This window comes from Pongo pygmaeus, chromosome 9 (assembly GCF_028885625.2).
Source record: "Pongo pygmaeus isolate AG05252 chromosome 9, NHGRI_mPonPyg2-v2.0_pri, whole genome shotgun sequence".
Taxonomy (NCBI): Eukaryota; Metazoa; Chordata; class Mammalia; order Primates; family Hominidae; genus Pongo; species Pongo pygmaeus.
Genome location: NC_072382.2, coordinates 61,257,232 through 61,272,390, shown reverse-complemented (window position 1 = coordinate 61,272,390; position 15,159 = coordinate 61,257,232). Strand labels below are relative to the sequence as shown.

The following is a 15,159-nucleotide window of genomic DNA, read 5'->3' as shown; positions in this document are numbered from 1 at the left end:
TGTGTTTGAAGTTTCCAGTATGATGATTATATCTAGATTCTAATACTGATTCAGACTCCTCCCCCCTCCATTTTATATTTCTTTGGCAATTTCAAAGGGTAATTTGAATGGTGAAAGAATTCTGAACTTGCTCATTTTTAAAAAAACTGATCTTGCTATCTGTGAGTTTATTAAGTCAGCTAGCTTCACAGGGCACTCATTGTACATTGTGTTTTATTGAGCCCAGAATCGGATTACTTCCTCCTGAACAGACAGAGCTGTTCTCATAGTTAAGTCTTTGTCACATTTGAGCATGAATTAGTCAAATCATTATTAAATGTAAATGACCCCTTAGGGAGTTTTCAAAGCTTACTCTTTCTGTTTGGTATTTATAATGTTTAGAAGTTGTATTACAGGTGGTATGAAATGTCTTTATATGGCTCATTGCAAAGTTTAAATCATACCATTGCTTTTATAAAACCAAATAGTGTAAAAAATAATCACTTAGTGGTATGCATCTGTGCTTAAATCTAGGCTATAGCTAATTTTCACAAATAAGTAGAGCTATTCAATTAAGCTCTCAGAATATGTATCCTACCTGAGATCTCATTCTGTCCTTCTTTCTCATTACACAGTAGGCTCCATGAAAACAGGGATAGGGTTTTAATTTTTATCCCTGGCCTTTAACACAACTTGGCTGTAGAAGTTTTTTTTAATAATTACTATGCTTATTTAATAATTTAAAGAATTGCTTAATTTTTAGAGGTAGAAGAGGCTTTAGAAATTCTATATTCAACTGATTTTAAGTCTGTATTCCAAAGTCCTAGAGTACTGAGGAGGCACCTCAGGGTCTTCCGCTGGAGTGAAGTGTAGAAAAAGTGAGTAGTTCCACATCATTTGAACCAGAGGATTTGTGTTTTTATCTGTTACATACTTCTGTTTTACTCCCAGGCACTGTGTGAGGATGGGAATCCAGGATATGTCCATCTCAGACAGGCAGGTCTCTTACTTACCCTGGACAGTACTGCTTCCTCTTCTTTAGTCACCATCACCATTGACTCCAGAATGACTAAACAACAGAAATGTATTCTGAAACCTGCTCTAGATCCCTAATGACTTTATTCACAGAAGTTTATCTGAGAAGGTTTTCTGATTAAATGAAATAGACCTCAAAATATCAACTTTACATCTCTTGGGAGGCAGCACAGTGTCTGCAAAGATAAACTTTAAAGATAAATAACCCTTTCACTTACTAGAGCTATGTATGTTGGAAGGAAAGGTGTATCTTAACCTCTTTGTACTTCAGTCTACTCATTTATAAAATTATCACAACCTATTTTCACAGGTACTAAAATACCTGGTAAAATGCCTAGTATATAGTAGGTATTCATTGTTTGTATACTTCCAACCTGATATTAAAGATATTAAAGTTTAATATCTTTGAGGTGTCTGCCTCATTTTTCTATATTTCTTTTTAGGCAGTTTTATACAATGACAGATCTGTTCTGGAAAATCATCATGCTGCGTCAGCTTGGAATCTATATCTTTCTCGCCCAGAATACAACTTCCTTCTTCATCTTGATCATGTGGAATTCAAGCGCTTTCGTTTTTTAGTCATTGAAGCAATCCTTGCTACGGATCTTAAAAAGCATTTTGATTTTCTTGCAGAATTCAATGCCAAGGTTTGTTATGAAAATTAGTGCCTGATATAAAAAATCTTTATTGTCAGTGTTACTGATAAAATATGTTTTTTAATGTTAAGTTAGAATTATTACTACTTAGGAAGTAACAATAAATAGTTGATATAAAATAATATATATGCCTATATTTTTAAAAATAAACATTTTTATTGTTATGGTAACATTTCCTAAAATATTATTTCTTGTTACATTTTCTTTCGACACATAAACTTATACTATTGTGACTTTATTTCACATATTTTCACATAGAAACAAACCAGTTATTAGAAACAAACCAGTTATTTCAAATGAGTTTAAAGAGATTTGACAAAGCCATGCTCAGTGTCAAGTAAGGCATTATATAAAATTAACTTTGTGTTTCTTAAGAATCCAGTTAATTCTAAGAATCCAGTTAATTATGCCTACCTCACTGCACCTGTTATACCTTCTTTATATTAGTGATTCTTTAGCTGGCTAGTGTAGGGAAAAGGAAGCACTCACTTCTACTTGAGAATAATTCACTCATTCAACAAGTATTTATTGGGATTGCCCACTATGTGCAGACATTGTACTAGGCCAAAGAACTCATATTCACCAGGGGATCAAGAATCATTGCCCCAGTATGACAGTGGTACTCATGGGACTATGCTTTATCCCTCAGACATTTGAGGTGAAAAAAGTTGAGAACCACTGCTTTAGATTCCCACCCTGGCTTGCAGGAAGCTGCTATTTTCTTGATGACTTTTGTGACCTAAAAGAAGCTGTACCTGCAGGGTAGAGAAACTGGTAACAAAGGAGTACTAGATTAGACCTGCTGGAAAGATACCCTTATATATGTTGCTGTCATGACATTAATGAAATGCTAATAAAAACCAGTGAGAAGTAAGGGTACCTTTAAAATTATTTCATAGTTGTATAGTCTTATTCACTTTAATTTTTAAATAAAATTCATTGAAGTGCTTAAGTCACCTTTTACAGGTAAAAGATTATCTAACACAATACTTTGAATGTGTATTCCTTAAAGACTTCTATTTTGAAGTCTCTCAAAAAAATGCCATATGAATGGGGCTCTAGACTTCCTATTAAGTTTCAATCAAAAGAGCTCTTCTCTCAAGTGTTTTCTATGGTGGTGGTCTACATATATATTTTTTTTTCTGGAAGAGTTTGGTGCCAAAAAGCAACCATCACACTGAAGTTCAAAAGCTATGACGTGGCTCATTCTTTTCATTTTTTACAAAATGAAATTTTAGTTCTTGAAAGGCTTTTTTTCAGCTAATAATTATCATTTATTTAAATAACAATATTTAACATTTACTTTGAACAAGGCATTTTTTCATTTATTAATCCTCATAGCAGCATGGCTAGATTGGTACTACTTTTCCTACTTCATAGATGAAGAAAGTTAGATTCGAATAGGTTAAGCAGTTTTTTCACTGTTACACACTGAATTTGTGATTCAGAATACAACTTGCTGATTCATGATATTCTGAGTCAGGATTTAAAACTATAGGGCCAGCTTCTCAGACTTGTGTTCAGTTCACTATATCATGTTGCCTTTCACAGCAAGAGCAAACTTCTCTAGCTTCTTAAGTGTTCTTTTTTGAGGTAGAAATAAGTAGTTATAATTCTTATATGATTTTTTGATATTGTGTATCTACTATACTTAATAAATACATATATATATATACACACATATAATTCATGATTCTTTGTGGTAATCACAAATATTGAAACCCATGGTTAGTTATATGCTTTTCTAGAAAGCATTTTTTAGAAAGGAAATTTAACCAATAGAGGTCCATATTATGGAATAAACTGATTTTAAAAAGAACTATTTGCTGAAATTTCTTTCTGTCATTTAGACAGGAAACAGTTTTAAGATAATTTGGTAAAAGCAAACAAAACAACAAGTTTTAAAAATGCCTTCAGAACCTAAAATGATTTTGTTTTTCCAAAATAGGCAAATGATGTAAATAGTAATGGCATAGAATGGAGTAATGAAAATGATCGCCTCTTGGTATGCCAGGTGTGCATCAAACTGGCAGATATAAATGGCCCAGCAAAAGTTCGAGACTTGCATTTGAAATGGACAGAAGGCATTGTCAATGAATTTTATGAGCAGGTAAGTTGAAACATAAGCTTGGTGGGATTTTTAAGAGCTGTCATGAGAACACACTACTCTTTGGGTTTTGGATAGCTTTATTAAGTTTTTGAAATCTGAGTTGCTTTGACTGGGAAGGGTTAAAAATTGTTGCATTTGCTTTGGTTCTTAGTATTTTCTGTGTTCTGTTTGCCTTTGCTGTTAAAATTTTAAAAAATAACTTATTCCCTATCTTGAGTGAGCTGAATATATTCATGAGTCTACAGGTAAGGCAGCCGCAAATCCGAGTCTGCAGCAACTTGAATTCTTGCCCCTTCAGAAGAAAGAATTCATCTGAAGGGCATAAGGCAGAGGGAGAGACTGAGGCAAGTTTTAGATCAGAAGTGAAAGTTTATTTAAAAGCTTTACAGAAAGAATGAAAGGAAGTAAAGTGCACTTGGAAGAAGGCCAGGCGGGCAACCTGAGAGATCAATTGAAACCTTTGAATTGGAGTCTTATACACTGGCATGCTTCCAGGGTTGTGTTACTTCTCCCAATTCATCCTTTGAGGTGGCTGTCGCATGTGCAGTGACCTGCCAGCACTTGGGAGGGGCCACATACACAGTGTGTTTACTGAAGTTGTACTCATGCTCACTTGAGGCATTTTTCCCTTACCAGCCCAGTGTTCATGGAGGAAGGTCATATACCAGTTAAACTCCACCATTTTGCCTCTTAGTGCACATGCTTGAGCCCACTCACCCACCTCCTGAGATCTTACCAGGAAGCTGCTGATCACCAGTTTCTATTGGGTGACTACCTTTCCCTGGTGCCAGCTGTGACCAATTATTATTTTAGAGAGACAGCTTAACCTATCACCTGATGGTCACCTGACATTTCTGATGGTGTTGGGGGTGGGCCCTCTCCTGCTCTGCCCATGTCTGCCTGACTACTTTCTATAACAAGGCTAGACTACATTATGATTCCAGGTCTCTTTCAAACCTGAGATTCTGTAACCTAGAATAATTTATTTCCAGATGAAGTGGTTTTTAAGTTATTCAGGGTGTGCTCAGAATATATTTAAAGAATATCAATCCATTTTCAACTCTGCTATAAAAAGACTAACTCCCTGCCATAGGAACATCAACTGGGAAGAAATCCGGACAGAGGGCTACAAAATGGAGAGAATAGACAGTGGTTCTCAAGGATTCAAAGATATAAGCATGCTCTTTTGTTCTTAAATCTTTTTTTGAGACAGAGGCTTGCTCTGTTGCCCAGGCTGTAGCGCAGTGGCACGATCTCGGCTCACTGCAACCTCTGCCACCTGGGTTCAAGCGATTCTCTTGCCTCAGCCTCCTGAGTAGCTGGGATTACAGGCACACGCCACCATGCCTGGCTAATTTTTGTATTTTTAGTAGAGATGGGGTTTCACCATATTGGTCAGGCTGGTCTCGAACTCCGGACCTCGTGATCCGCCCACCTCGGCCTCCCAAAGTGTTGGGATTACAGACGTGAGCCACTGTGCCCGGCTGTTCTTAAATCTTTAATTTTTTAAAAAAATTATTCTTTAAGTTCTGGGACACATGTGCAGAAGGTGCAGTTTTGTTATATAGGTATACACGTGCCATGGTGGTTTGCTGCACCCATCAACCTGTCATCTACGTTAGGTATTTCTCCTAATGCTATCCCTCCCCTAGCCCCCCACCCCCTAACAGGCCCCCATGTGTGATATTCCTCTCCCTGTGTCCATGTGTTCTCATTGTTCAACTCCCACTTATGAGTGAGAACATACGGTATTTGGTTTTCTGTTTCTGTGTTTGTTGAGAATGATGGTTTCCAGCTTCATCTATGTCCCTGCAAAGGACATGAACTCATCCTTTTTTATAACTGCATAGTATTCCGTGGTATATATGTGCCACATTTTCTTTATCCAGTCTATCATTGATGGGCATTTGGGTTAGTTCCAAGTCTTTGAAAAGCGTTCCTATTTCTCCACATCCTCTCCAGCATCTGTTGTTTCCTGACTTTCTAATGATCGCCATTCCAACTGGCATAAGAAGTTATCCCATTGTGGTTTTTATTTGCATTTCTCTAATGACTAGTGATGATGAGCTTTTTTCATATGTTTGTTGGCTACGTAAATGTCCCAAGATGCATAATCATTGGATTCGCCAAGGTTGAAATGAAGGAAAAAATGTTAAGGGCAGCCAGAGAGAAAGGTTGGGTTACTCACAAAGGGAAGCCTATCAGACTACCAGTGGATCTCTCTGCAGAAACTCTACAAGCCAGAAGAGAGTGGGGGCCAATATTCAACATTCTTAAAGAAAAGAATTCTCAACCCAGAATTTCATATCCAGCCAAACTAAGCTTCATAAGTGAAGGAGAAATAAAATCCTTTACACGCAAGCAAATGCTGAGAGATTTTGTCACCACCAGGCCTGCCTTACAAGAACTCCTGAAGGACACACTAAATATGAAAAGGAAAAACCGATACCAGCCACCTCAAAAACATACCAAATTGTAAAGACCATCGACACTATGAAGAAACCACATCAACTAATGGGCAAAATTAACCTGCTACCATCATAATGACAGGATCAAATTCTCACATAACAGTATTAGCCTTAAATGTAAATGGGCTAAATGCCCCAATTAAAAGGCACAGACTGGCAAATTGGATAAAGAGTCAAGACCCATCAGTGTGCTGTATTCAGGAGACCCATCTCACGTGCAGAGACACACATAGGCTCAAAATAAAGGGATGGAGAAAGATTTACCAAGCAAATGGAAAGCAAAAAAAAAAAAAAGCAGGGGTTGCAATCCTAGTCTCTGATGAAACAGACTTTAAACCAACAAAGACAGAAGAAGACAAAGAAGGGCATTACATAATGGTAAAGGGATCAATGCATCAAGAACAGCTAACTATCCTAAATATATATGCACCCAATACAGGAGCACCCAGATTCATAAAGCAAGTTCTTAGAGACCTACAAAGAGACTCAGACTCCCAAAAATAATAGTGGGAGATTTTAACACCCCACTGTCGATATCAGACAGATCAACAAGACAGAAAATTAACAAGGATATTCAGGACTTGAACTCAGCTCTGGATCAAGTGGACCTAATAGACATCTACAGAACTCTCCACCCCAAATCAACAGAATATACATTCTTCTCAGCACCACATCGCACTTGTTCTAAAATTGACCACATAATTGGAAGTAAAACACTCCTCAGCAAATGTAAAAGAATGGAAATCATAACAAACAGTGTCTCAGACCACAGTGCAATCAAATTAGAACTCAGGATTAGGAAACTCACTCAAAACCGCACAACGACATGGAAACTGAACAACCTGCTCCTGAATGACTACTGGGTAAATAATGAAATTAAGGCACAACGACATGGAAACTGAACAACCTGCTCCTGAATGACTACTGGGTAAATAACGAAATTAAGGCAGAAATAAATAGACACAATGTACCAGAATCTCTGGGACACAGCTAAAGCAGTGTTTAGAGGGAAATTTATAGCACTAAAATGCCCACAGGAGAAGGTGGGAAAGACCTAAAATCAACACCCTAACATCACAATTAAAAGAACTAGAGAAGCAAGAGCAAACTAATTCAAAAGCTAGCAGAAGACAAGAAATAACTAAGATCAGAGCAGAACTGAAGGAGATAGAGACAGAAAACCCTTCAAAAAAATCAATGAATCCAGGAGCTGGTTTTTTGAAAAGATTAACAAAATAGACCGCTAGCTAGACTAATAAAGAAAAGAGAGAAGAATCAAATAGACACAATAAAAAATGATAAAGGGGAAGTCACCACTGATCCACAGAAATACAAACTACTATCAGAGAATACTATAACATTTTGGCATTAAAATAATCTTTCCACTTTGCTGAATCTGCCATTTTTTGGGGTCCCGTTTTGAGGCTTCCTACAATGTAGGAGTGCACTGATTTCCTGACATGCCTAACATTTTGTTATCTCCAAAATAGCAAATACACCTTTTTGACTTTGGAATTACATTCCTTAGGAATCCTTGTTGGCCCTAATTATCAGGAAAGGTCAACATATCTACCAGGTGAGGGCTTTCTTAACATGAGTGGAAAGTGGGAGTAATTGAGCCTATATAACCATGCACCCGGTATACTTTGTTACTTCCAGATTGTATTGAAAATGTGCAATGTTTTACACCCACCAGCTAAACATCCCAACACAATAATGTATACTCTGCTGTTTATAAGTTACAAAATGCCATACTGTATAATCATGGAAAGATTATTAATATTTTACTATGATCTGATATATTTAAATTATATTTAATTTGGGGTAGTAAATGGCTATATTTACCTAATTTGTAAGATTATACTATGCAGTTTGTATATTCTCATTCTCATTCTCAGTAAATTGAAACTTGCTTTAGAGCTCGCCCATGGATCTCATGTTTACAAAAGAGGAATTTTATGCTAGGGAAAATGTTATCTTTATATTATATGTACAAATGAGTAATAAAAAATAATGGTGTATGTCAATTTTAGAAAATTCAGTAGTTCAGTGAGAGAACATTAGAAATATTCATTTAGATCCCACATATTATTTTAAAAGCATATAGAATTAATACTTATTAAGCAAACCTGGAAGCCATGCCTGAGGTTGAATCCTGGCTTCTCTTCCTTATCTGCAATATGACCTTGGTTGGGTAAGTTACTTAACCTCTCTGTGCCAGTTTCCTCATTGATAAAATAGGAATAACAATGGTAGCTACCTCATAAGGTTTCTGTGAGGATTAAATGAACTAATATATGTAGACTTCTTAGAATAGTTTCTGATACATAAGTGCTCAATAAATGTTAACTATTATAATTTCATATATATCACTAAAAACAATGTGTTATCTGAGAGAGTTTCACTTAATCTAAGTGTCATTATTCAATATCAAAGCAGGAAAATGTCATCTGATATCCTCCCACTTATGAAAGTTTTAATTATCCCTCATCAGAACTAAACTTCTTTCTCATTCTGGTTAGGCTATTAAACTTTCTTCAGATATTGATGTAAAATTCTAACCATGCCCAACTTTTTTTTAATTATACTAATTATACTGTCTTTATATGCCTACAGCCATTTAACTGCCATGGGCTTAGAAAAGCCAAACTCCTGGGTTATATCTATGAAATTACAGAGTCCTATAGATAAACCCAACTGTTTTTGGAAAAATATCAATTGTTTTCTTCCTCATAGACAATAATCTCGTAAAAGATTTCTAATCATGGGACAGTTAATCACGGGGACAGTTTCTGGTTGTTTCCTCAGAGTTATGTTGGCTCATTACAGAACAGACACTGCTTACCTGCAGAATTTGTACATTGTGGGGAGTAATTTATCCCAAACCAGTTCAGACACTAGGACTAAAATGTTAATAGTACCATTTGGAGAATGCTCAGTACTTGCTAAACACTTTATATAATATTTCCTTTAACCTCATCATAGCATCCCTATTAGGTAGATTATTATTCAGATTTTATACACAGTGCATTTGTACATAGAGCTTGCCCAACACCACACAGGTGGTAGTCTGATCTCAAATTAAGCCCTAGAAGCCACAGTTGGAGAGTACCAGAAGGCAGGCCGTTGGGGATCTAGCCCCAGGATCCTCACCTCAATCATGGTAGCTCTACTTTATTTGTTTTTCATATTAGGTTTTCTGATTTTGAATCATTAGAGAGTTCTGCTGTTAAAAAAAAGGGAGGTGGAGGTAGTGTTATTGAAAAGCACTTGCAAAATTCAGCTCTGTACATTTGAGATATAACTACAACAAAAATGTTTCTATTATGCTTTTGCCCCTAGATAAAGAGAATCCATAATTGACACTATGGAATTTTGCAGTTTGTTAGTAAAATATCTGATACTTATTTTAATAGATCTGTATGTTTCTTATTAACTGAGTATCAGCCATACTGGTTGATGTGGACAGAATGTGAGAATAAAGTTTTGTTTAGGATTTCTCAATGTTAAATTCTTACAGTTGAAATGATAGATTCATTGATGCTTATTTATAAAAAATATTTTGATATAGATTGTTTATTTAAAAAAACTCAAGATAATTTTAACAGCAAAGCTCAGTGGTGGTTCTTTCACCAGTTAAAAATGTACTTTTCTTTTGAAAATATGCAGGGAGATGAAGAAGCAAATCTTGGTCTGCCCATCAGTCCATTCATGGATCGTTCTTTTCCTCAACTAGCAAAACTCCAAGAATCTTTTATCACCCACATAGTGGGTCCCCTGTGTAACTCCTATGATGCTGCTGGTTTGCTACCAGGTCAGTGGATAGAAGCAGAAGAGGATAATGATACTGAAAGTGGTGATGATGAAGACGGTGAAGAATTAGATACAGATGATGAAGAAATGGAAAACAATCTAAATCCAAGTAAGAATATAGGGACATTATAATTTATTTAATGTTACAGGTTGAGTATTCCAAGTCTGAAAATCTGAAATATGAAATGCTCTAAAATCCAAAATTTTTTGAGTGCCAGCATGATGCTCAAAGGAAATATTCATTGGGACACTTGGATTTCAGATTTTTCAATTAGGGGTGCTAAATATAATGCAAATATTCCAAAATTAGAAACACTTCTGGTCTCAAGCATTTTGAATAGGGATACTCAACCTTTAATAACTGCATATATCCATTTAACTTAGATTTGGAACTTTGTTTCTCAGATACAGATTCAGCAGTCATTACATTGAGTAACCACTAAATGTTCAGATTCAACAGTCATGTTTTGAGTAACTTCTATATGCCAGGTACTGGGTGAATACTGTCATACAACAAGCATTCTTATTCTTATTTAATTAAAGTAACATCTCTTGAGGTGTTGTCCTCCAGCCAGTACTCTTCAGCAGGCTCCACCTGTGCATGCATGATAGGGCCATCACCACATCTGAACATATGTGAGGTGGATCCTCATGGCAAGTCCTCCTTCATGTCACTTCTTTTCACACATCTCACCCGCAATCCCACTGGGCAGCTGAGGAGCACAACTTCCATAGCAGCCTACTAATTTGCTGTTCACATAGACTTGAGAAATAGATCAAAACAATGGGGGGGGGGAAAGGAAAACATACATTCCCTGGCTGTAAAGGGAGAGCCAAGTTTTGTGGCATTATGAATTTGAGTTACCAAACTGTAATGACATGCTTTCCTGTATAAGACAATTAGTATAAATGGAAAATGAAATGAAAATTATCACTTTGTAATTGTGAATGAAATCAGTTATTTGCTCATTTTAAAGTAGAATTTAAATTATACCTACATAAGTGTTGTTTTGATTTTCAAGCTGTAATAAATCAGACCAGATAGGAAAACTACAAAGAACCTCCCACTGCAACACACACATGCCTTGTATTTAGGATTAGCATGGCAAATCCTATTAAAATGTATTTAAAATTCTTTTTTTAAGAAAATGGCATTAGCATCTGAAGGTTGACTGACTTCTAAAAATTATACTCCCCCATCTCTACTAAAAATACAAAAATATGCTGGAAATGGTGGCAGGCGCCTGTAGTCCCAGCTACTAGGGAGGCTGAGGCAGGAGAATGGAGTGAACCCATGAGGCAGAGGTTCCAGTGAGCTGAGATCGTGCCACTGCACTCCAGCCTGGGCGACAGAGCAAGACTCCGTCTCAAAAAAAAAAAAATTATACTCATCAAAATGTTGGTAATTGTGTTTAATTCAATACGTAAGATGCCCTTAAAGGTTGGTTTTTAACTTTGGGTTATTTTCATTTGAAATTTCAGCACGATTCTTCCCTCTCCACTGTACCCAGCCAGTTTTCCCTAAACCTCTTCTCTATTTTGTTTTTATCCATAACAATACCATCTAACATATTCCTGTTTTGCTTCTTTCTGTTTTCCTAGCTCTTTCCACTAGAATCTGAACACCATAATGCAGGGATTATTTTTATAGTACTATTTCATTATATTATTTTTATTATACTATTATTTTATAGTACTGTTTACTTTTATAATCCCAGTGCTTAGATACCTAGAATAGGCACTTAATATTTGTTGAATGAATGATTAAATCATATTGCTATGATTAGAATACATTTAAATTTCACAGAACCACCAAGAAGGAAAAGCAGACGGCGAATATTTTGTCAGCTAATGCACCACCTCACTGAAAACCACAAGATATGGAAGGAAATCATAGAGGAAGAAGAAAAATGTAAAGCTAATGGGAATAAACTGCAGGTGGAGAATTCCTCCTTACCTCAAGCAGATGAGATTCAGGTCATTGAAGAAGCAGATGAAGAGGAAGAGCGACAGTTTGAGTAAAAGAAAAGTCATATTGAAGAAGCCCAGAGGGCTGTGCCCAGGGGCAGAAATCATTGCCTGGTGTTCACCAGCTGACTCTCAACTGACCATTCCCACGTGGACAGGCCTTAATACTGTGAGAGGATCCTTGCTCTGCTGGCAGTTTCCCACTCCTATGCACTTTCGCAGGAACTAGAAAACTATTCTTAAACCAAAAATACCATCCGTGTTGACCCATGTTGCAGAGCCCTTACTTAAATCTTTACTGGTGTATGAATACTTTGTCATAATGCTGCTTTGCTGGGTAGTGAGCTCTTATTTTTCATTGGGGGTCAGCTATAACTAAAAACTCAAGTGACTTATTTCAGTTACCAAAGCAGCCAGAACTTTTTGCTTTTATGAAAATAGATTCATATTGTATTTCCCAGTGTATCTTTTATGTCTTTGAATGTTTTGGAGAAAAGTCTATGCCTGTCTAAAAAATGAATCCAGTGTTGCCTTTCTGAGGGATTTCTGCTCAATGCAATACACTGTTCAGTGCTATTCTCCCAGCTAGGTTTATCCATGAAGGACTGAGTGACCTTTGTTATATTTAACAAAATCCAGGTGCATCAATTTCTGATGCTTTTTACTATTGTGTATTATCTACTATGTGTGTTTTATTTCTGCTGAGAGTATTCAGGTTTGCCATGGACATCAGAAGTTTGAATTCCAGTCTTATCTTATGTTCCATGGCTGAATTTTAAAGCTGTTTAGGTTTAACAATGAAGGGATTTATTCTTTAGTCAAAATTGTTGTTTTTACTCTAGCTCAGGATTCGTATTTTTAAAGATTTAGTTAATATAAACACAGCACAGATTTGTCAGAAGAAAAAAAATTTGCTGTAATACCGAAACTAATCTCATCAACGATAAAGAAAAAAAGAAATATAGTGAGCCCTAAAGGACACATACATTGAATAAATAATTGGAACATGTGGTTATCTTTAGATCCACATCTTAGCTGTCATTTGTTCACTCTAAAACTGATGTTCATGTTTCTGTTAATTTCCCTCTGCCTCAAGACTACATGACAGAAATGACCTATCACTACTTATTATTTCTGAAGCCTAACTGCAAGACTGATTTCTGAGAACAAGTAAAGAACTGGAATACTTATTTTTCATATAAAAATATAAATATGTTAATAAATCATTTCATACAAAAGTACATTATTAAATAACCACATTATTAAAATAATTGCAAGAAAATGGACCATATTTACGTTTTGTAAACTTGCTAGTGTGTGGATATGTACCCTACTTGTGAAATACATTTGAAGATATAAAGAGCAGCCAAAATGATGGCAAAATGGTAGGCTAATATTTTCTATTATTATTGGAGACCATATCATATTTTGGATTCATGCAATTTTGCACACAGTGAAACCATTAATTTTCCAAGGTAATTCCTTTAGAATATGGTATTGGCATGCAGTTTCTTACTTATCTAGAATATTTGGCTTATCTGAAAGATATCAATTTAAGATCTCTGGAAGTGTTAGAATTTTTGATCCTTCACAGTGTCAATATTTAATGAATCACTAAGCTGTATTTATTAGACATGTTGAGTGAGTGCTGAGTTCCTTGCTGCCACTTTTGTTACCATTGTCACACACTATTTGTAAACCAGTCCCAGCACTTATTACTAATTAATAAAATTTTAACTGATAATTTATATTTGTACTTACAATATATATATCCTGTCCTTATATTTCTCTAGAGTACATTTTCCATCATGTTTAAGTGTATTTCTGCTATTATTTCCTCTCCTGCAGAATACATACAAGTGTATGTGTATAAAGTCATACATGTACAAGCATGCATATTGAGATTGAATCACATTTCCATACTGTCTGTTATTTTATTGGGTTTTATATTGGGTTTCTTTAGTTTATGTTGTTTTCTCAAAAGCAGCATTTTAAATTACAAACACTGGATGCATTGGATTTAATTATAAATCCAATTACTACTGGAAACTCATTTTTACATAATATAGTCCTTAAATTATTTAACCCTTGCTAAGTAATTGACATATGTAAAAATAACTAGCCTAAAGAAACCCAAAAAAGTATCTCTCCCGAGCTGAAACTTAAAAATTCATAAGTGTAAGAAAGAATGTGAGAATATATTAAATGCACACCGTACCATTAGATGAAATCTTACTTGAGAAATTGCCATAAGCCATATTACAGATCTTACTTTGATTGCTACTGAATCAGATTAATTTCTTGTTATAATAATTTTCATCATAAATTTTCTATTTTTAAAGCCGCTGGTACTAGAAATATTCTTTTAGTGCTATATCTATGTACCTACTGACATATTTTTCTCCATAAAAGTACTTTTCAAAATTACTTCATGATTTGAAAGCTGTTTCCTGCTATTATTTCATTACTTACTTTGTTGGTGCTATTGGCTTTTTCTACTTATTTTTACAAGAAACCTGGAGATTCTGGCTTACTTACGTCGTCAGAAATTATCTGTATCTAGATTGCATCCTCTCATAGAAACAAACTTCACAAAAGAGATGAATAGATACAACTCTGGTTCCTTCATTATAGTTGCCAGATTAATATAAGCTGCTCTATCTCTATCTAGGGGATAGGAGTGGCAGGTGGAGCAGAGATGAATCACTTCTCAAAGGAAGGTGACTTTTAAACTCAGAACTGAAGAATTAAAGACTTAGCTCGGAAATGATTGCTTGTAGAGAGAGAATAACAGCATGTACAGAGGCCAGAAGAGAAAGCATCCCCACACTGGATGAGCCAAAAGAGATTTAGGGTGGCTGGAAGATAGAGCACAAGAAGAGGGAGTGGTAGAGAGATGGTGGTTAATGAAGGGCCTTGTAAAACATGACATGTCACTTAAACTTTATTCCTAAAGGAAATGGGAACCAATGGAAAACTTTCAATCTGGAAGAATAACATGATTAGATTTACATTTTATGAGGATCAAATAGCATACTTCAGTTGTCCCTTGTTATATGTGGGGGATTGGTTCTAGGACCTCCTCAGCTATAAAAATCTTCACATATTCAATTCCCACAGTCAACCCTAT

The 15,159-nt window shown here is 35.7% G+C and overlaps 1 protein-coding gene across 3 annotated transcripts in view; it reads left to right on the top strand.

Annotated features, from left to right (window-relative positions):
* The window catches only part of PDE3B (phosphodiesterase 3B), a 221,748-nt gene extending 207,292 nt beyond the window's left edge, over nucleotides 1–14,456 (top strand). For all 3 annotated transcript variants that reach the window (XM_054441644.2, XM_063671133.1, XM_054441643.2), the window contains 4 exons: nucleotides 1,458–1,661; nucleotides 3,619–3,780; nucleotides 9,918–10,170; nucleotides 11,869–14,456. In XM_054441644.2, the coding sequence (XP_054297619.2) occupies nucleotides 1,458–1,661; nucleotides 3,619–3,780; nucleotides 9,918–10,170; nucleotides 11,869–12,083 (834 nt within the window). In that variant the 3' untranslated portion in view covers nucleotides 12,084–14,456. The remainder of the gene's footprint in view (nucleotides 1–1,457; nucleotides 1,662–3,618; nucleotides 3,781–9,917; nucleotides 10,171–11,868) is intronic.
* The last annotated feature ends 703 nt before the right edge of the window (nucleotides 14,457–15,159 follow it).